Here is a 22,902-nt window from a genome sequence, read left to right on the forward strand (position 1 = left end):
ATAATGCTCTGGGCTGGTTGATTATTACTGTATAAGGCACGTATCTATGAAAAGCAGTTTCACTCTGCATTCAGTAGAGGGCAAATAAAAGAGAACATACTGGAATACAGCTTTGTTGATTGTACAGACTATATGGCGCCTCCGTAATTTTATCTATAGACCAATAAAACACTGGTTACTGCTCAAACTGAAATTTAGTAATTCTCTTTCTTCAGTGATAATTGATTCTAATCAGCCTTTACCTCTCTCAAAATGCAGGGGTGTAGATGTGTGTGTGTGTGGGGGGGGGGAGGGGGGAGATTTGAAGAAAGAGTTAATTATATTTTGACAGCCGTCTTACTGAGGATTTGGCTAAGCCACAATTCCATGTATGCATGTCGACATATGATACAAAAATAGGCATGTATTAGGCTTTGTGCCAACTGTTTTTGATGAAGGTCCCAAAGCTGTGCTGGATCTATGCTGGACACAGGTGGATCCTTTAGGGCCCCACTGACTTTCAATGTGGTCGGTCAGGAAAAGTTGTATGCCATTTTGATGGGCAAAATAGCGCTGCATGTGGAGCTATTTTTCCCACCAATGAGTATGACCGATGTGCCTCCAGATGTGAACAAGGCCTTACTTCGAGACAAAGGGGGACCAAACTGAAGCTTCGGTCAGTTTGAAAGCATATGGGCCTCATTTATGAAAACTGCTCAACAGAAAAACTGTCTTAGCTGCCCACAGCAACCAATCAGAGCTTACCTTTTATTTCTTAAAGCGTTGAGCTCTGATTGGCTTCTATGGGCAACTAAGACAGGTTTTTCTCTTAATTTTGATAAATAAGGCCCTATGTGTTTAAATGTAGGGGCATAGTTGCCAACGTTCCAGAATTTGCAGGGACTGTCCCTGGTTTTCACAGACAGTCCCGGCAAATTCTGGCTTTCCAGTTGGAGTTGGGCGTTCTTTGGGGCAGGGTTTTCAGTCTCCTGATTTTTTCCAATCCGTAAGTAAGTATTGGGTTTTACCTGTCATCGGATGCTGTGATTTTAGGAAAGTAAAGCTAGTTCCACATTACTGGAAGCTTGAAAGCCGCTGTCCGGCACCATTAACTATAATGAAGACTGGCAGTGATCTGGCCGCAACCAGGCAAATATGTTGAGAGTCGGCCGGAAGAAAACCCACTTGATTCTCAGCATATTTGCCGGGTTGCGGCTGGATCTCCACCGACCCCCATTATGGTTATTGGGGCCGGACGTAGACTTTCAAGCTTCTGGTAATGCCGGGATGCAGAGAGATCTGGCAGGCTTTTCTCTGCCAGAACATCCGGCCGGATCTCTAGCACAAGTGTTAAAATTCCCACCATTGCAAAGTATAATTTTGTCCACATAACCATTACAATTGTCTCTAATACTTTAGTTCATGCAGTCAGGGCTTGTTCACATCTGCATTAACTTGTCTGCAGGACTTTTCTTCCTGCCAAAAATAATGTACATGCGACAGAATGGAGTGTTCCCTTTATTTTAATTATTTTCAATGGATGGTTGATAGAAATAGACGGTGTTCTGTTTAGAACCATCATTCAATCCATTTAATGGATCTGTTTTTTCTGTTCCACTAATGTAACAGAATAATGGAAAAGTCAACACAGATGTGAATAGCTCAAATGGAGAACATACAAGCATATCCACAATAGCTATGGACAGTAGCCCTGTCATATTACCACCTTTGGTAATGCTTAGCTCCTCTAGTAGACACCATCAATTGTGTTCAAGGATCATTGACTCCTCGACTATCATGGGAAGCATTAAACTGTAAAGAAAGTGTTACCTGTCCACATACTAAGATGCTAAGAACTATTGTGGAAATACCAAGAGACTTCTGAGAGGTTCCCAATAACTTCCAAAAGAGTATGAAATAACTGATTATAGATCACCAGCTAATGTGGACTGTTTAAGCTGCATATGTGACCTAACAATTGTTGAAACCCTGTATGCAGTATACTGTTATGTAGTAAAATCATACATCAGCTTTATGTTTGTTACGTGTGAAAGCTAGAATGGTACATTTCTTACCATAGATCTCATGACCTGTCTAATTTATTAAGGTGCAAAGATAAGCAAACAAGTCCACTCGGCACAACTGTATATAGTTGCATATGATCCTTTATGGCTGTTCAGGGAGAGATAACATCAAGTAACTAGTGAAATCCATATATGTATATCAGTCAACATCAGAGTCTCCTATGACTATCTCTGGCTAGATGGAGCTCGCCATCTGTTTGTAAACCTAGTAATATACAGGTGAAAAGATTAAAATATGGTGCCACGAAAGCATTTTTATCCCCCTTTAACATATAAGAACTATGGCACATACTTGCCATGTATACATACACAACTCCATGCGACAAATCAAGACGCAGTAAGGATACAGCCTGTGGATCAGCTGAGGTTTTCGCAATAGTTCATTTGGGTCTAAGGTGACAACACATTCTATGGGGAACAATACTTAAAGCTTTTGCAATTCTCCTAAGTAATCGTGTGGCTTCTTTATTTTACCTTCTTTTGATTCCTTCTGTGAGGCTTCTCAATTGTTCTCCCTCACAGTCTATAACATAAGGGAAGGAAATTGTTAAATGTTAATGACCCCCAAGCAAACTGGAGAGAAATCCTGGAGATGGCTTCTTGCCCTCTGATTCTTGGCTTGATGAAAGTCCCACTTCGTCATCTATATCCTCCAGCTCTGACTGGTCCAAAAGTTCAAAGTCATCAGCTTCCTCTATGTCAGTATCCTCGGTGAAGCTGGCAGCTGGAGGCTGTGAGCGGAGCAAGGCAGACTGTAACTGGTCAGTGATAGCAGCAGTGATGGCCTCGCCGGCCATACTAGTGACTAGGTTATAGGGCTGCTCATTACCCAGAAATGTGGACAGCGCTGCCGTGGAACACTTTTCAGGACTTGATTTATGACTTTTTTTATGCTTCCTCTTCAACATTGAAGGTATGCCTATACTGTCTTCATCATTGGATCCTGAACCATTTTCTGGAGAAGGGAATTCAGTTAGGCCTCTCGAAAATGCCTCCTCTTCACTTGGTCGATCAAGATCTGCATTAAAGAGCAACAGCTATAACAATGTACATACAGTATCATAAAAATATGGGTGGGATAAGGAAGCATTTTGGATTTACTTTCATCTGTTAGTACAATGCCTTTTTATTGCCTTACAGTACAACTTCAGATGCACTTAACTGAATATCAGACAAAGGAAACCCACATTGATTATTGGTACACTTATAGTATTTAAAAAGGTATGGTCAGGAGTATAAAAACATGACTGCATTAATCTAGAAACCCGTCTGTGCTGTTGTGTCTGGGAATGCAGTTGGGCCACATTCATTGCAATAGTACATACAACCTGTGGTCTATGTGGCGCCAATATTTAAAGAAAGTAGCTATGTTTTCCTATCCCTGTAATCCCCTTTAAAGGACAAAGTATTTGTAGACTCATTTCATCCTAGATTAAAAATTCATGAATCAGTAGCATCGCCAATAAAGGAAATAATTGTAACCAACCAGTGGAGAAGACATGAAAGAGTGCTGAATCCTCCAGGAAATGAGAAGCTAGAGAAAACTTGGGTTCAACTGATTCATGTAGTCAAAAAAAAATCTCAGAAGAACAAACATCCAAAAACAAATTTAGCAAGTAATGAGTATCTGAGGAAAGTAGACAGTACATAGAAGCCAACATATATTACCTCTGGACATTTTAAATAACAGAAGTGTTGCTGAGGGGTATCAACTGGGGCAGTGTCTGGGGGGCTGGTTGCCAGGGAGGGTGCCAAAAAGCCACTTTGTCTGAGGCAGGATATTCAGATTGAGGATGAGGGCACTGAACTGAACCTTTGCCTTGGGTGAAGAAAGGCCTAGCTACAGCTCTGCAAATAAAGTATTGCTATTGTACCACATCATTTCTTCCTCTGGACGTGATTCTCACCGCCAAAGTAGGCAACACATTATTCTGGTCCCTTTCCCAGTGATGTTTGGGAAATGACTGAGGTTGTGCAGATCGTCTGAGCATCATGCTCCTTCAACGTCTGATCTAGACCTCTTTGGATTACCAAATCTATCATTTCAATATATTACTGTTCTCTGTTCAAGACACCTTTTTAAAATGTTAAGTGGAAACTGCCATGCCTGTGGCCTCATCCATCATACTACTGTTTATATCACATTAAGAAACAAAATATTTAACACAGGTATATGGCTAGATAAGAGACTGCATACACTGATACTGTCTTAAGCCACACAGCTCTGCAAGAAACCAAAGGGCACATTAAGACCAGTGTTTTAGATGCTGGTCTTAATAAGGTCCTGCGCAGGCAGTGGATCCGCCAGAGTTATGTAGAGGCGCCGGCGCTGTCTTACATTTAGAACAGGCGTAGAAAATGGTGTCTAAGAAAGTAAATGAGTAATTTCCCATACACCCTTCCACTTTCCACTCTTAGACCTGGCGTGAGCGGGGAAAAGTTCCAGATTGTGGTGCAAAAGAACCTTTGCACTGCAATCTGCACCCGAAACACATCTAATTTAGGCGTATTTCTGTTGAATAAATGACCCCCCTAATTTTGCAGGGTAGTTGTAACCATGGAAACGAATAGTGTAAAGTGACAAAACCCCTTTAATGTTTCCATTCACTGACAGTAAAAAAAAGTTTAATAAAATTCCCAATAAGGGTGATGTATTAAAACTGGTGCAAAGCAAAAGCTTAGTTAGTCATTTCCCATACAACCAATAAGACCTCTCATTTTTCTGAGGTCCTTCGGTAGGTGAAAACAGCATCTTGATTGGTTCACACGGACAACGACTTTTAATTTGCACTGGTTTTAATAAATTTCCCCTAAAGCAGGCATGCTCAACATGCAGCCCTCCAGCTGTTGCAAATCTACAACTGCCAGCATGCCCAAACAGCCTACAGCTATCAGCCTACAGCAGGGCATTGTGGAAGTTGTAGTTTTGCAACAGCTGGAGGGCCGCAGGTTGAGCATGCCTTCCCTAAAGTATACTAGCTGATAGCTGTAGGCTATCCGGGAATGCTGGGAGTTGTAGTTTTGCAACAGCTGGAGGGCCGCAGGTTGAGCATGTTAGAATTTGTTGGATTTTGTTGCTCATCTGAAAGTGGGGAGATTACAATTAGCATAGTACGTGATGGTTACATACGTAGCTCAGGTTTATAAGCTGATTATATGACAATATTAGCATAGCAGTGATTCTTTTACTCATACCATCTGATGTATCAGTCTGCGGAGTGTACCCTTCTGAGAGGTTGAATGTCCCATTCTCTGTCCAGGACAAGTCGGAGGGTTCTGTGCCAGAAACGGATAGTTCTTTAGCTGCTGTTTCTGGACTGAGCTAGAAAACAAGAATCGTATATTGTAATGCCATTCCTACTTGCCTACTTGGAATGAGCAAAAAAAAAATTGGACAGCAAAACATTTCTAGAACCAATGGTGGAAAAAAATCAACACTAAAATAAAGCAGACTGTATAGCTGTATAGAATAATAACCTCCTTATTATGAGTCACAATTATAAAAAATGATAAAGCAGACTGTATAGCTGTGTATAATAATAACCTCCTTATTATGAGTCACATTTATAAAATATGATAAAGCAGACTGTATAGCTGTGTATAATAATAACCTCCTTATTATGAGTCACCTGAGGGCACAATGCAGAAAGCTCCAATTCACTGTCATCTTCTGCTGTTGTTGTTTTTGTCTCTTTTTCTGCAAAATATGGAAATACATATTTAAATGATTTGAGATTTTAATGGTATCATTTATCAAACTGGTGTAAAGTAGAACTGGCTCAGTTTCCTATAGGAACCAATCAGATTCCACCTTTTATTTTCACAGCTCCTTTGGAATATGAAAGGTGGAATCTAATTGGTTGCTATAGGCAACTAAGCCAGTTCTACTTTACACCAGTTTGATAAATGACCCCATAAGTGTTTTAGTCACTGGCATTTCTTTGATATTTAGTTTTGTGCATACGATGCAATACTAGTATCTAGTACACAGGTCTACAAATGTTATTCTGTGATAATTGGTGAATATGAATAATTATAACTTCTTTCTGATGATATAGATCATACTGGAAATGTTTATCCTATTTTCCAGGGAAAATCTGTACAGATAAGTTACGGGCGAATTTTGCTGTGGATTTTGTAAAATCTCATCCACTCTGATTTTCTGCTTACAAATCTGCAAGATAAAATTTGCAACATATACAGCAGTGGTAAACGTACCCAGAACCATAGTTTTTATGTGTAGTGTTTAAATGGTCTAAGGGACGCCATACACATTAGCCATTTCTCTGTCCTCAGCCGAACCAAGCATGTACAGTATGTGTGAGTCGGGAGAGATAGCTATTGGCTGAAGGAGAATGTATATGTATGGGATGGGGGGGCAGGAAGAATAGCCTAAAGGGGTTTTCTAAGAGTTTTTTTTACTGATGAGCTATCCTCTGGTGATCAGTATCTGATCGGTGGGGTCAAACACCCAGGACCCCAGCTGATTAGCTGTTTGAGAAGGCGCTTGCAGTAGTGCAGCGGCCTTCTCCAGCTTTTCTGAGGCCTTGTGACGTCACATTTATCGGTCACTTGGCCTAGGCACAACTCAGCCCCTTAGAAGTGAATGAGGCTAAGCTACAATGTATGGTGCTGTTGTAGGTAAGCAGACAGAAGGCTGCGGCACTACTGCGAGCGCTGCTGCCTTCCCAAACAGCTGATCGGTGGGGGTCTCGGACCCACACCGATCAGATACTGATAACCTATCCATAGGATAGGTCATCAGTGGAAAAACTCTCAGAAAACCCCTTTAAGTGTTCAGCTGCCAGCTTCTGAAGGGCACCTTACGATTATTTGTTGGTTTAGAACAAATACACTTACTAGATTTGGCTTTCATCCACAGGCTCAGAAATGACTGCAACCCAAAGTCCAATTTCTGCAGAACTGGCTTCAGTTTGCTGCACGCTTTCTGTCCAATTTCATTCCATTTCAATAATGGACACAAGAAGGCACACAATACTGAATACAAAAAAAAAACATGAAAGATGACTGATGTGAATGGTTCATGATAATATTGTTTTTAAAATCAGTGTTACAAATGTACATATCTAATGCTACTGACCAGTCAGTGTGGACCCACTGTGCCAACTAACCAGTCTGGCATAGGGCTAACCCTAAGGGTGTTATTCTGGTGCTTCCCCGGTATTCACCCTTTAACCCCTATAAAGGGATTGGACCAGAAGACTACCAGAAGACTACCTCCTGGGGTATTGCACCAGAAGCTCAGTATACACAAAAAACACCAGAAATGCAGGAAATCCACAGGTACAGTCTGAACAGTTACTAAGGCTTGAAGGCTATTTTTTGAGGTCCAGGCAGTGCACAGTTAACGTGGTAGAGGTTAGACACAGGACCGACAGGCGGGGTAGTGGTGAAGCACACACAAGGAAGGCAGGCTGGGAACTAGACTGCAGCACAGACTAGGTAGACAGGGTATGGAACTTGAAAACAAAGAACTGAACTAGAAGTGCAGGAGCACACAAACTGGATGGGTACTGGACTGAAACACGGCAGGAAATACCGCAGGTAAATCGCAATAGAACTAGACTATTGAATACCTTTGGCTGGTCACCAGGGAAACTCAGGCAACCTCTGCCTGAAGGGGGTGTATTAAATACCCTGGAACCCTCAGTCATTGGCTGGGAAAGGATTTGGTAGTGGACGCATTAGCCCATTAAGAAGCCAAAGGTGGGAAAGGGAAATGTCTAAGAGAGAATCAGGCAGAAGCATGGAGGCAGAAACATGGACAGGGCACCAGCAAGCAGAATGGCAGATGGGATGGTGTTCACAGCAGGAGAGCAGCTGGCATCGACCACAGACCTAAATCTAACAGACACAAATAGCATTTGAGAATATTTTTGGTACAGAAGCCTAGAGAGTGTCTTATAAGACTTGGTGTACCCATACAGTAAGACAGTAAGTACAGGATACTACTGATTCATCTCAGTGGAGAATGGAGTCCCAGCACTTGGACACATACCAATAATATATTGATGGCCTATTCTAGGGGGATGGGAGAGTGTTTGATTACACTATTAAAAATACCAGCGTTCTGCACACTGATTCTGAAGAGGACCATAAACAATAGGGAAATCGAGGGGCACAAGCACTCAGACCACAGATTCACAAGGAGAATCAGAGAGGAGGCAGGGGAGCTGGTAATAGGAGGAGGGTTCTTTTTAGGGAAAGGGCCCCCAGTATCAGAGTACCTGCTATGGGAGAGAAAGGGCCAACAATAAAGTCCAGTGAACCAGCTGATGAAGCTGACAACTTACAGATTATTAACCTATCCCAGAGAGTTCTTTGTGATGGTGAAGCAATGTCTTTTAACAACAAAATATTACACCAGCTCAGAGGGGTGTCAATGGTGAGCTCCCATGCTCCCCATATGCCATCCTCAACCTGAGCTGGTAGGAGAGAGAGATAGTGTTCGGTGACCCCATGGACCAGTGGACACCATGTGTCCTGCTTTGGCTGCACTTCATAGATGACTTGTTGCCATGTTAAATGTTAGCAAGCTTGGGCTGTTTTTCATCTCTATCACTTACAAGTGTAAGATCACCTTCCTTTACCTGTCTAGTATCTAAGACAAGGATGGGAGGATTGGAACTTGTATGTTCCATAGGCCGAAAGCAACAAATAATCTTCAAAGATGGGAAAGCAGCCATCCCTAGGTGTATAAAAAGGCAATCCCTTAGGGCAAAAAGAAACTGTTCTACTCTGTCAGATTTTAAACAAGTGGCAGACACTTTAAGGGGGAGCTTCAGGAAGTGGGGCTACCCCGAACAAGTCTTGAATGATGCATACCAACTTTCCCCCGAGTAGCAATCGGGAACCCATGCTAGCCCAAACAAGCCTGCCAAGAATAGTGGAACTCCATGTATTACTGGTACCTATGACACCACCCACAAAGTAGGACATCATTTCTAAATATTAGTGCCTCCTGAGCACAGACCCTGACATACAGTCGTTGGTTGGAGAGGCCCCAACAATCACATACTGCAGAGGTAGAAATGTAAAGGACAGATTGGCCACAGGTGTTTCCAGTCAAAAGAAACACCAACATAGCTGACACAAAATATAGTAGGCACATACAAATGCAATGGATGTGTCCTGTGAATGGCCGAAACCGTCACGATCATCTCCGCTGGGCTAACATACAGTATAAGGACACTCATACTGTAAACTGCAAAACTGGGGTGATATAACTGATCACTTGTATCTGTGGTGCACAATATGTTGTCAATACTATATGTGAGCTTAAGCTTCATCTAGGAGAACATCTGGGGGATGTGAGAAGCGGCCAGATACTGGGAGAAACATAAGGGTGATGCAAGGGTCCTGTGATTCTAGGGCATCGAGCAAGTCATTGTTCCCCAAGAAAAGGGGACTTGGACAATACATTGCTCAGAAAGGAGGAAGGATCAATATTTCACCGGCAAACTGAAAAAACAAATGGACAGATTGCATATACCTGCTTCATTGATTAAATATGAGTGCAGCTATAGGGCACCTCACATAGACTTTTTTCTGGGGCTACTAGTTGACACAATATCATGTCCCCTGTAATTCCACATGAACTATATAGCCTATATGTGCAGGACACTTTCAGCGGGAGATTGTGGATACATATTTTTATATATACTACATCTTATTCACTGTCTCCGTATACATGGCCCTATATGCTTGGACACACCTCCAAAATCGGACTGGTCTCCACATAGCAAGTGCCCACCTATGAGAGGGCCGCACCCTTTTATAATGAGTACATCGGTACAGCCTTGGATGGATGCTGTCCTGCACGTTACAATTGCTGCCAGCGCTCTATGGAAACAAGCCATTCAGTTTTGTTTGTGATCACGTTCATTTGTACAGTTTTTATCGCAAGGGTGCAATGCGATTTACTGCGTTTTGCACTCGCGTGATAAAAAACGGAATGTTTACAAACATCTGTTAGCAACCATCCGTGAAAATCGGTTCCGCACTTGCTTGCAGATGCAATGCGATTTTTACGCAGCCCCGTTCACTTTAATGGGGCCAGCGTTGAGTGAAAATCGCTGAAAATAGAACAGGATGCAATCTTCACGCAACGCAAAAGTGATGCGTGAAAACCACCGCTCATGTACACACACCCATTTAAATGAATGGGTCCAGATTCCGTTCGCATCACGCATTGCACCCGAGCTGAATTCTTGATCGTGTATAAGGGGCCTTAGTGTTAAAACGCGTAGAGCACAATAGCTTCCTAGCCAGGGGCGTAGCTATAGGGGGTGCAGAGGTAGCAGTCGCTATCGGGCCCAGGAGCCTGAGGGGGCCCAAAGACCCTTGTGCCACATAAGACACTGGCATTATAGAAAGTGCATGCTGGTCAATTTACACCTCTGGCTGGAGGGAAGGGGTTAGGTCAAGAATTTAGATTGAGGGGGTGCCCATTCAATGTTTTCTTCTGGCAGCAGGAAAGCTATGTGCTCCCCTGCCCCTTGCCAACAAGCACTAAGGCTAGGCTCACACCTGAGCGTTTTACAGCGCGTTCGTACGTGCTGTAAAACGCTCAACAGGCAAAAACCAATGTTTCCTTATGGGCATGCTTCTCAACTGAGCGTTTTACAGCACGTACGAACGTGCTGTAAAATGCCCTACACCCCAAGAAGTACAGGAGCTTCTTTGGGGCGTATTGTCGTGCGGAACACCTCTGTTTTTCATTGTATGCCTCTGTGGTCAATAGCAAGAAAGCGCGTACGACGCGTGTTTCCAAAATACAAAAACGCCCCAAAATACACCTCAAAAACGCCCGATAAAAACGCCTATAAACAGCACTTATCGAATACGCTCAGGTGTGAACCCAGCCTTAGGGACGGGGGCCCAAGCTGAACTCTTGCACCAGGGCCAATGAGCCTTTAGCTACGCCCCTGTTCCTAGCCTCTATATTGTCATACAGAGCTGAACCAGGACACAATCCCTTCTTCACCCATTCAGCCCATATGAGAAGCATCGGAGCGATGCAGGGCAAGGGCTATTCTGCTTACATTTTTACACTGCTAGGCAGAGGCTTCCGCCTAGCAGTGATCCCAGTGATGTCACTGGCACTACTGGGCAGTCTATAGAATTGCTCTAGACTGTTTTACAGGCTAGGGCAGCGCTAAGGACCACTCATTAGTGCCAGTGATGTCATCGGGATCACTGCTAGGTGGAAGCCTCCACCTAGCATTCCCATACAGAGACCCGTTACGACACAAGATCTAAAGAAAAAGCCCTTGTTCTGTACAGATACAGCTGAATGAGGGAAGAATGGGTTATGTCTGGGTTCAGCTCTGAACCTGACAACCCCTTTAATTATCTATGGCTAGCTATATCTATCAGCTCTATGTGAAGCCTATCAGTCATCTGCTATTATCTGGAGGGGCAGAAACAACAGGTGCCTACCTACAGAACAGTACTGAAAACAAAACTAAAGGAGCTTATTGTTCAGCCTGTCAATCTGGGACCTAAAACCTCATTTTGGTCAGTGATTTCCATCAGTGATGGTGAGCCAAGACCAGGACTGGAGCCTCCATAGACATAAGGTAAAAGGGAAAGATCTGCACTGTTTTGTCTTTAGAGCCACACCTGGTTTTCCCTCAAAATCACTGATGGAAATCACTGACCAAACACTGATGTGTGAACGAGACATAAGGCTGTATTAGACCAGACGATTCTGCAGGCGATTGTCAAGGAGGAAGAGTTCCTTCCGGACAATCACCTGCTCGCTAGCGGAGGAGACAGCTGCTATTACACGCAGCGATCTCCTCCACAACATGGGGAGGAGCGATCGTCATTCCATCACTTGTCCCCATAGTTGTTTGCCAGCAGCAGATGGGGATTAGACAGCACGGTCTGCTGCCATCAAACAATAATTTTTAAGCTTACTGAAGATTCTGATTGCCCGATAATCGAGCGTTTGCTTGTTCATCAGGAAACTGGTGGCAGTATTAGACTGCCATATCATTGTTAACTAGCGTTAAGGGACTCTGCCACCACAGACCTCCCTATACAACTATTTGCAAAGACACATTGCTATCATTCACCTGATAAAAACACTCTTTATCTTTTCTTGATCTGAGGCTTGTTTCCCAGATTAAGATGCCTTTTCTTAATATACAAATTAGACCTTTGGTGCAATGAGGGCGTCACCATTGCTCTTGTTGCACGCAAGCTCAGTTCATTTCTGTGGCCTGCCCCTCCTTGGCTGCTTTGATTGACAGTGGCAAAGCAGCCAGGGAGGGGCTGGTCACAGTAAGGAGTAAAGCTTTGGTGCAACAAGAGCAACGGTAATGACCTTTTTGCACCATAGGCTTAATTTGGATACTAAGAAAAAGTCTCATAGTTCCGGAACAGAGCTTCGGATCAACAGTGTTTTAATCAGGTGAACCACAGCTATGTGTCTATGCAAACAGTTCTGTATCTGAACACATTTTGGGTAAAATTTACACTAGTTTTCTGCTGTAAATTATGATGAGTCTGTTGGGCGGTGATGGCCCGTCCTCTTCCACCAAGGGTTTAGGCTGAAAAATTGTCACTTTTCGACACCTAAAACTGCCTCACTTGATACCCCCTAAGTTTATAACACCTATTAATTGGCTTACCTCACACCAGAAATTTTTGCCGAAATGGTGTCTCACCAATTTTGGGCGCACATTGTTATATTTTAAGCCACACCTCTATCCAGCAGGCCACTCCCCTTGTGAAACCAGACAAAAAACTCAAACACTTATTAAATGTGGTCCTAACCATGCACTCCAACCTTTTGTGACAAACTGGTGTATTTTGATTTAATGTCCCCAATGTGTTAAAATATGACTATCATTCTGTTGTCACACAAAAGTGTTTGTCTAAGGATATTACCCCTTGGTGCAGTCAGATGCATGCTGCCAAGCCACACGCACCCACCTGCGGAATCCAATGGCCATGCAATTTAGTTGTAGGTGGGCGTGGCTTGGCCACATACAGTCACCGTACCTTTTTTCGTTTTTTATATGCATGCTTGAAGTACTCACATATGAAGTAGGAGATGACAACTCCAGGAATGTAGCTTCCCAAAAGGATGAGAAATGTACATAGGCTGCAGACCAAAAGGCAAAACTGAAAAATACAAAACATCACTTCAGGACATTAGTTATCATGTTAGAAATGTTAATGTTAATAAAATTCAAGATATGATACTAATTGTCCACTGGTAACTTCCACTGGAAAGCAAGTAAATCTTATTGCATTAATAAGGGGCAGATTTATCAAGACCGGAGAAGATATTCCCTGCACCGCCGGACATGGGAGAGCTGGGAACTTAAAGTGGCCCTGAAAAAAAAACTAAAAGTGGCCCCATGTTGTAGGCAGGTCCAAATGGACAGAGGAAGGGGCAACACAAGTAGGCAGGGCCAACAGAAGTAGGTGGGGCCTGAAATACTGTAGTGCAGCACAACATACGGCGCCAGCAGAAGCAAATACTACAATGCAGCACAAAATACTGCCACCTTCACCACAGTATTCAATCGTCCTGAGGATGGTGATACAGTTGAGTTCAAGAGGGCACCTGAGCCTATTACCTGATGTTCCTAGCATGAATGAATGCTTAGTGCATTAGATTATGTGCCTAGGCATCGGCCCACCAGGAAATTTCCCTATAGGGTCATTGGCCAGTTCGCCCCAGCATGCCTTGTCATAAATTAAGAACAACCTCTGGCAGTCAATGAAATCTACACCAGCTTGTAGCTAATGTAGCAGTCATGATTTTCAGTGTCAAAGATGATAAGTCTTCCAAGGCCCACACCATGTCCCCTTTGTGGCGAGGCCGGCAGTAAAATGCCATTTGTCCAAAACTCAAAGACCCAGGGTTTGCAACTTTTTTTTAAACCAGTTTTCTGGTGTATAGGGATGATATATCTTCTAAGTGTACCTTGAAAGGGGTATACCCATCTCAGACATTGATGGCATATCGCTAGAATATGGTATCAATTACATATAGGTACAAGTCCCACATCTGGAACCCACGCTTATCTCCAGAACAGGGCCTAGCAACGGAGCTCACACCACGCATGAGCAGCGTGCTCTGGTTGAGCCAGTGCCCTTGGCTATTTTCACAACTCCCACAGTGATCAATAGAAGGTGACCTAGCGATATGCCATCAATGTCTGAGATAAAAATACCCCTTTAACCACTTCAGCCCCGCTAGGTGAAACCCCCTTCATGACCAGGCCACTTTTTACACTTCGGCACTACACTCCTTTCACCGTTTATCGCTCGGTCATGCAACTTACCACCCAAATGAATTTTACCTCCTTTTCTTCTCACTAATGGAGCTTTCATTTGGTGGTATTTTATTGCTGCTGACATTTTTACTTTTTTTGTTATTAATCAAAATATAACGATTTTTTTGCAAAAAAATGACATTTTTCACTTTCAGCTGTGAAATTTTGCAAAAAAAACGACATCCATATATAAATTTTTCGCTAAATTTATAGTTCTACATGTCTTTGATTAAAAAAAAATGTTTGGGCAAAAAAAAAATGGTTTGGGTAAAAGTTATAGCATTTACAAACTATGGTACAAAAATGTGAATTTCCGCTTTTTGAAACGGCTCTGATTTTCTGAGCACCTGTCATGTTTCCTGAGGTTCTACAATGCCCAAACAGTATAACTACCCCACAAATGACCCCATTTCGGAAAGTAGACACCCTAAGTTATTCGCTGATGGGCATAGTGAGTTCATAGAACTTTTTATTTTTTGTCACAAGTTAGCGGAAAATGATGATGATTTTATTATTTTTTTTTTTTCTTACAAAGTCTCATATTCCACTAACTTGCGACAAAAAATAAAAAATTCTAGGAACTCACCATGCCCCTCACAGAATACCTTGGGGTGTCTTCTTTCCAAAATGGGGTCACTTGTGGGGTAGTTATACTGCCCTGGCAATTTAGGGGCCCAAATGTGTGAGAAGTACCTTGCAATCAAAATGTGTAAGAAATGACCGGTGAAATCCGAAAGGTGCACTTTGGAATATGTGCCCCTTTGCCCACCTTGGCAGCAAAAAAGTGTCACACATGTGGTATCGCCGTACTCAGGAGAAGTTGGGGAATGTGTTTTGGGGTGTCATTTTACATATACCCATGCTGGGTGAGAGAAATATCTTGGCAAACGACAACTTTTCCCATTTTTTAATACAAAGTTGGCATTTGACCAAGATATTTTTCTCACCCAGCATGGGTATATGTAAAATGACACCCCAAAACACATTCCCCAACTTCTCCTGAGTACGGCGATACCACATGTGTGACACTTTTTTGCTGCCAAGGTGGGCAAAGGGGCACATATTCCAAAGTGCACCTTTCGGATTTTGCAGGGCATTTTTTACACATTTTGATTGCAAGGTACTTCTCACACATTTGGGCCCCTAAATTGCCAGGGCAGTATAACTACGCCACAAGTGACCCCATTTTGGAAAGAAGACACCCCAAGGTATTCCGTGAGGGGCATGGCGAGTTCCTAGAATTTTTTATTTTTTGTCACAAGTTAGCAGAAAATGATGATTTTTTTTTTTTTCTCTTTTTTCCTTACAAAGTCTCATATTCCACTAACTTGCGACAAAAAATAAAAAATTCTAGGAACTCGCCATGCCCCTCACGGAATACCTTGGGGTGTCTTCTTTCCAAAATGGGGTCACTTGTGGCGTAGTTATACTGCCCTGGCAATTTAGGGGCCCATATGTGTGAGAAGTACTTTGCAATCAAAATCTGTAAAAAATGACCGGTGAAATCCGAAAGGTGCACTTTGGCATATGCGCCCCTTTGCCCACCTTGGCATCAAAAAAGTGTCACACATCTGGTATCGCCGTACTCAGGAGAAGTTGGGGAATGTGTTTTGGGGTGTCATTTTACATATACCCATGCTGGGTGAGAAAAATATCTTGGTCAAATGCCAACTTTGTACAAAAAAATGGGAAAAGTTGTCGTTTGCCAAGATATTTCTCTCACCCAGCATGGGTATATGTAAAATGACACCCCAAAACACATTCCCCAACTTCTCCTGAGTACGGCAATACCAGATGTGTCACACTTTTTTGCAGCCAAGGTGGGCAAAGGGGCACATATTCCAAAGTGCACCTTTCGGATTTTGCAGGGCATTTTTTACACATTTTGATTGCAAGGTACTTCTCACACATTTGGGCCCCTAAATTGCCAGGGCAGTATAACTACGCCACAAGTGACCCCATTTTGGAAAGAAGACACCCCAAGGTATTCCGTGAGGGGCATGGCGAGTTCCTAGAATTTTTTATTTTTTGTCGCAAGTTAGTGGAATATGAGACTTTGTAAGGAAAAAAGAGAAAAAAAAAAAAATCATCATTTTCTGCTAACTTGTGACAAAAAATAAAAAATTCTAGGAACTCGCCGTGCCCCTCACGGAATACCTTAGGGTGTCTTCTTTCCAAAATGGGGTCACTTGTGGCGTAGTTATACTGCCCTGGCAATTTAGGGGCCCATATGTGTGAGAAGTACCTTGCAATCAAAATGTGTAAAAAATGCCCTGCAAAATCCGAAAGGTGCACTTTGGAATATGTGCCCCTTTGCCCACCTTGGCAGCAAAAAAGTGTGACACATCTGGTATCGCCGTACTCAGGAGAAGTTGGGGAATGTGTTTTGGGGTGTCATTTTACATATACCCATGCTGGGTGAGAGAAATATCTTGGCAAACGACAACTTTTCCCATTTTTTTGTACAAAGTTGGCATTTGACCAAGATATTTTTCTCACCCAGCATGGGTATATGTAAAATAACACCCCAAAACACATTCCCCAACTTCTCCTGAGTACGGCGATACCAGATGTGTCACACTTTTTTGCAGCCTAGATGCGCAAAGGGGCCCAAATTCCTTTTAGGAGGGCATTTTTAGACATTTGGATCCCAGACTTCTTCTCACGCTTTAGGGCCCCTAAAAAGCCAGGGCAGTATAAATACCCCACATGTGACCCCACTTTGGAAAGAAGACACCCCAAGGTATCCAATGAGGGGCCTGGCAAGTTCAAAGAAATTTTTTTTTTTCGCATAAGTTAGCGGAAATTGATTTTTTTTTGTTTTTTCTCACAAAGTCTCACTTTCCGCTAACTTAGGACAAAAATTTCAATCTTTCATGGACTCAATATGCCCCTCAGAAAATACCTTGGGGTGTCTTCTTTCCAAAATGGGGTCAGTTGTGGGGTGTTTGTACTGCCCTGGCATTTGAGGGTCTCCGCAATCATTACATGTATGGCCAGCATTAGGAGTTTCTGCTATTCTCCTTATATTGAGCATACAGGTAATGAGTTTTTTTTTTCCGTTCAGCCTCTGGGCTGAAAGAAAAAAATGAACGGCACAGATTTCTTCATTCGCATCGATCAATGTGGATGAAAAAATCTCTGCCAAAAAAAAAAAATGGAGGGGAAAGGCGTCTGCCAGGACATAGGAGCTCCGCCCTACATCCATACCCACTTAGCTCGTATGCCCTGGCAAACCAGATTTCTCCATTCGCATCAATCGATGTGGATGAATAAATCATTGCCGGGATATTTTTTTTTATATATATATATATATATACATACAAAGTGCTTGCCAAAGCATAGGAACGCCGCCTCCTCCTCAGCTCGTATGCCTCGGCAAACGTATCTGTCACTGCAGAGTAGAAATCTCGTCTTGCAGCGCCGCATACACCGACTTGCGTGTAATCTGACAGCAGCGCAATGCTTCTGTCAGAATGCACATCGGTGCTGCAGCTAGTAGATCGGTTGGTCCACCTGGAAGGTAAAAAGACAAAAAAAAAAAAAAAGAAAAAAACAGGCCACAACGCAATAATTTTATTAACTTTGGAACAGAACATGTAACTTTAACTTTTGGAACTAAACATTAACCTGTTTGCTTACCTGTTTTTTTTTTTTTTTTTTTTGTTTTTTTTGTTTTTTTACCTTTATAGAACAAACCTCTCCTTCCCCATGGGTCAATGTGCAAAGCGCAAATCGCCCAAAGATGTGGCGAAGTGCGTTATGCACTTTGTCCCATGTGAAAGGAGACGTTTGCAGCAGCAGTGAGTGAATAGGCCCTAATAGCCCTGTGTGCCTGTCCTGGTGAGATGATCCCTATGCTAATAGTGTACCTGTGAGTGGTACTTCCGGAAACACTCTCCAAAGCATAGGGCAGGGTGGTCCGGACAGTCAGGACAGAAATAACGGGTGTCACGCCTTATTCCACTCCTGCTACAGACACGACATCTTTTTCGGGGTGACGGTTGGGTTGAGGTACCAGGAACGACATTGGGGAAATGTCGCTCGTGTAGACGGCTAACTACACTGGTGGTTGGGGCCACGGAACCTCCTGGATACAGGAGGTTCTCAATGATCTCTTCCTGAAATTTGAGGAAGGATCCAGTTCTCCCAGCCTTACTGTAGAGAACAAAACTATTGTACAGAGCCAATTGAATTAAATATACAGACACCTTCTTATACCAGCGTCTGGTGCGTCGGGAAACTAAATACGGAGACAACATCTGGTCATTGAAGTCGACCCCTCCCATGTGGAGGTTATAGTCGTGGACTGAGAGGGGCTTTTCAATGACACGGGTTGCTCGCTCAATTTGTATTGTCGTGTCTGCGTGAATGGAGGAGAGCATGTAAACGTCACGCTTGTCTCTCCATTTCACCGCGAGCAGTTCTTCGTTACACAGTGCGGCCCTCTGCCCCCTTGCAAGACGGGTGGTAACGAGCCGTTGGGGGAAGCCCGCGCGACTAGTTCGCGCGGTACCACAGGCGCCAATCCGTTCTAGAAACAAATGCCTAAAGAGGGCCACACTTGTGTAAAAATTGTCCACATAAAGATGGTACCCCTTGCCGAATAAGGGTGACACCAAGTCCCAAACTGTCTTCCCACTGCTCCCCAGGTAGTCAGGGCAACCGACCGGCTCCAGGGTCTGATCTTTTCCCTCATAGACCCGAAATTTGTGGGTATAGCCTGTGGCCCTTTCACAGAGCTTATACAATTTGACCCCATACCGGGCGCGCTTGCTTGGGATGTATTGCTTGAAGCCAAGGCGCCCGGTAAAATGTATCAGGGACTCGTCTATGCAGATGTTTTGCTCTGGGGTATAAATATCTGCAAATTTCTGGTTGAAATGGTCTATGAGGGGCCGAATTTTGTGGAGCCGGTCAAAAGCAGGGTGGCCCCTGGGACGGGAGGCGGTGTTGTCACTAAAGTGCAGGAACCGCAGGATGGCCTCAAAACGTGCCCTGGACATGGCAGCAGAGAACATGGGCATGTGATGAATCGGGTTCGTGGACCAATATGACCGCAATTCATGTTTTTTTGTCAGGCCCATGTTGAGGAGGAGGCCCAGAAAAGTTTTAAGTTCGGAAACTTGGACTGGTTTCCACCGGAAAGGCTGGGCATAAAAGCTTCCCGGGTTAGCGGTGATAAATTGTGTGGCATACCGGTTTGTCTCTGCCACGACTAAGTCTAAAAGCTCCGCAGTCAAGAACAGCTCAAAAAATCCCAGGGCCGAACCGATCTGAGCCGTCTCAACCCGAACTCCAGACTGGGCAGTGAAAGGGAAAACTACAGGTGCGGCTGAAGTTGGGGACTGCCAATCAGGGTTTGCCAGCACCTCTGGGATTCTAGGGGCTCTACGGGCACGTCTTTGCGGTGGCTGCGACGGGGTCACTACTGCACGTGCCACCGTACCAGCTTCAACTGCCCTTCTGGTGCTCGCTACTTCACCAGGTTGTACGGCAGTGCTGGTACTAGGTCCAGGGAGGGCTGGGCTGCTGGTGTATGCCTCACCACGTAATCCGACAGCACCAGCCCCACTCTGCTGCTCTTGAAGCGGATCCTGCGCAACCTGCGGTCTAGCGACACGGGGCCGGGTACGCCTGGTGGTATCAGGGACCTCAGCCTCCTCGTCCGAACTTTGGGTCAGAGAGCCACTGCTTTCTACAGGTTCGTATTCTGACCCGCTGGATTCATCAGATGAGGGTTCCCACTCCTCATCCGACTGGGTCAGAAGCCTGTAGGCCTCTTCAGAGGAATACCCCCTGTTTGACATGTGGGCAACTAAATTTAGGGGTATTCCCTGAGACTACCCAAGAAAAAAAAAAGCAAGCCTGTCTTACAAAGGGGAGCCTAGCGAAGTACCAGAGGCCGCTGCGGTTGATAAAAAATATCAAAACTGATTTTTTTATCGCCGCAGTGCGTGTAAAGTGAATGTGCAGTGATCAAAAAAAAATTTTTTTTTTGTCACTGCGGTGGGGCGGGTGTGGGCGAACGCACGTGTGGGCGACCGATCAGGCCTGATCGGGCAAACACTGCGTTTTGGGTGGAGGGCGAGCTAAAGTGACACTAGTACTATTATAGATCTGACCGTGATCAGTTTTGATCACTTTCAGATACTATAAAAGTACAAATGCTGATTAGCGATACGCTAATCAGCGAATAACGGACTGCGGTGCGGTGGGCTGGGCGCTAACTGATCGCTAACTACCTAACCAAGGGACCTAAACTATACCTAAAACCTAACGGTCAATAACAGTGAAAAAAAAAGTGACAGTTTGCACTGATCACTTTTTTCTTTTCACTTGTGATTGACAGGGGGTGATCAAAGAGGTGATCAAAGGGTTAATTGGGGTTCAGGGGGGTGATCAGGGGCTATAGTGTAGTGTTTGGTGTACTCACTGTGAAGCCTGCTCCTCTGCTGGATCCAACCGACGAAAAGAACCAGCAGAGGAGCAGGCAGCCATATAACAGATCATATTTACAAATATGATCTGCTATCTGGCACTTTGATTGGATTTTTTAAAAATCAGCAACCTGCCAGCCACGATCATTGGCTGGCAGGTTGCTGACGAAATGCTTCTCGAAGAAATGCCGGCGCGAACTGCGCATGCGCGCGCGCATATTCGCGTCATCTCGCGTCTCGCGAGATGACGCGTATATGCGTGACTGTGCGCAGCGCTGCCACCTCCGGAACGCACATGTGCGTTAGGCGGTCCGGAGGTGGTTAAGCTGCAATGCTTCACATGACAGGTCCTCCTGGTCCCCAAGATGCAGTCTTCAGAAATCAAGCTCCTAGCCTGTTTTCTAGGTGTTAGGAGAAATCAGGCGTCTCAACCTCATGACTTTTTTATACAACTTACGGACACACTGGAAAGAAAAAAATGAAACTATAAAATGTTATGTTAGGCAACTTTCGCACTCGCGTTTTGACTTTCCGTTTGTGAGATCCGTTCAGGGCTCTTAGAAGCGGTCCTAATGCATTCTGAATGGAAAAGGATCCGCTCAGAATGCATCAGTTTGCCTCCGATCTGTCTCCATTCCGCTCTGGAGGTGGATACTAAAACGCTGCCTGCAGTATTTTGCTGTCCGCCTGACGGAGCGGAGCCAAATGGAAGTCAATGTAAGTCAAGGGGGACGGGTCCGTTTTCTCTGATACAATCTGGCACAATAGAAAACTGATCCGTCCCCCATTGACTTTCAATGGTGTTCAAGACAGATTCATCATGGCTATAGAAGACAAAATACAACCGGATCCATTCATGACGGATGCATGCGCTTGTATTATTTTAACGGAAGCGTTTTTTGCAGATGTGTGAAAGTAGCCTTATTTATATCTATGGCTCAGAATACTAATATGAACTATTAGTCCAACTTAAAGAGGACCTTTCACTCGTATACAAACTAAAAACTAACTATATCTGTGGGCAGAGCGGCGCCCAGGGGTCCCCCTGCACTTACTAGTATGCCTGGGCACCGCTCCGTTCGCTCGCTATAGGCTCCGGTGTTTCAGCTCCGTCTGTTGTATTGGACTGATTTTTTGTAGGAGGCGTGTCCCTTGCTGCAGTGCTGGCCAATCGCAGCACACCGCTCATAGACTGGCTATGAGCTGTGCGCTGCGATTGGCCAGTGCTGCAGCAAGGGACACGCCTCCTACAAAAAATCAGTCCAGTACAACAGACGGAGCTGAGACACCGGAGCCTATACCGGGCGAACGGAGCGGTGCCCAGGCATACTAGTAAGTGCAGGGGGACCCCTGGACGCCGCTCTGCTCACAGATAGAGTTAGTTTTTAGTTTGTATATGAGTGAAAGGTCCTCTTTAAGGTATGTCCAGACGTGGCTGCATATTTTCCAATGTGAAATTGTGGACGGCAAATCTGCCGCGTGTTACAATACCAGAAATGTAGATGAGATTTTACAAAATCTCATCCACACACTGTGGGAAAAAATGTGGGAATATTGACCTGTGGTGTGGATTTTAAATCCACAGCATAACATTTTAAGGTATGCATTTCCATCACAATCACAGGGCAAAAGCAGCTGCAAAATCCATGACAAAGCCACATTGCCGTGTGGATTTTGCCTCGGATTTGTCAGTTATTTTGCCGCCACATGTGGCCGTATCCTTATAGCAACACCAATATTTACAGAAAAATGCATGAATATTGTATTCTAGGGGCCTCCCTATATACCCTATCCTCAGCTTGCCAAGTGTACAGCACGTTTATCCACATTACCATGGGCCCCAAGCCTGAGGCTACTTTTACACTTGCATTTTTGCCTGATCCCACAGGAATCAGCAAAAACGCTTCCGTTTGTGATAATACAACCAGCTGCATCCATTATGAACGGATCTGGTTGTATTATCTTTAAAATAGCAATGATCCGGCATGAACACCATCGAAAGTCAATCAGTGCTGGATCCATTTTCTATTGTGCCGTTTTGCTCCGCATCCCATGCCGCACAGATGGAGCATTCTATTC

At 44.1% G+C, this 22,902-nt stretch overlaps 1 protein-coding gene across 3 annotated transcripts in view; it reads right to left on the reverse strand.

The window, feature by feature from the left end:
- Nucleotides 1–267: 267 nt before the first annotated feature.
- RETREG1 (reticulophagy regulator 1) overlaps nucleotides 268–22,902 on the reverse strand; it is a 129,837-nt gene continuing 107,202 nt past the window's right edge. For 2 of the 3 annotated variants that reach the window (XM_044293138.1, XM_044293140.1), the window contains 5 exons: nucleotides 13,136–13,220; nucleotides 6,924–7,061; nucleotides 5,675–5,760; nucleotides 5,259–5,385; nucleotides 268–3,081 (listed from right to left, as the gene is read on the reverse strand). In XM_044293138.1, the coding sequence (XP_044149073.1) occupies nucleotides 2,618–3,081; nucleotides 5,259–5,385; nucleotides 5,675–5,760; nucleotides 6,924–7,061; nucleotides 13,136–13,220 (900 nt within the window). In that variant the 3' untranslated portion in view covers nucleotides 268–2,617. The remainder of the gene's footprint in view (nucleotides 3,082–5,258; nucleotides 5,386–5,674; nucleotides 5,761–6,923; nucleotides 7,062–13,135; nucleotides 13,221–22,902) is intronic. The other variant, XM_044293139.1, reaches the window with a different exon arrangement.

The sequence above is a fragment of the Bufo gargarizans genome, chromosome 5 (genome assembly GCF_014858855.1).
Source record: "Bufo gargarizans isolate SCDJY-AF-19 chromosome 5, ASM1485885v1, whole genome shotgun sequence".
Classification (NCBI taxonomy): domain Eukaryota; kingdom Metazoa; phylum Chordata; class Amphibia; order Anura; family Bufonidae; genus Bufo; species Bufo gargarizans.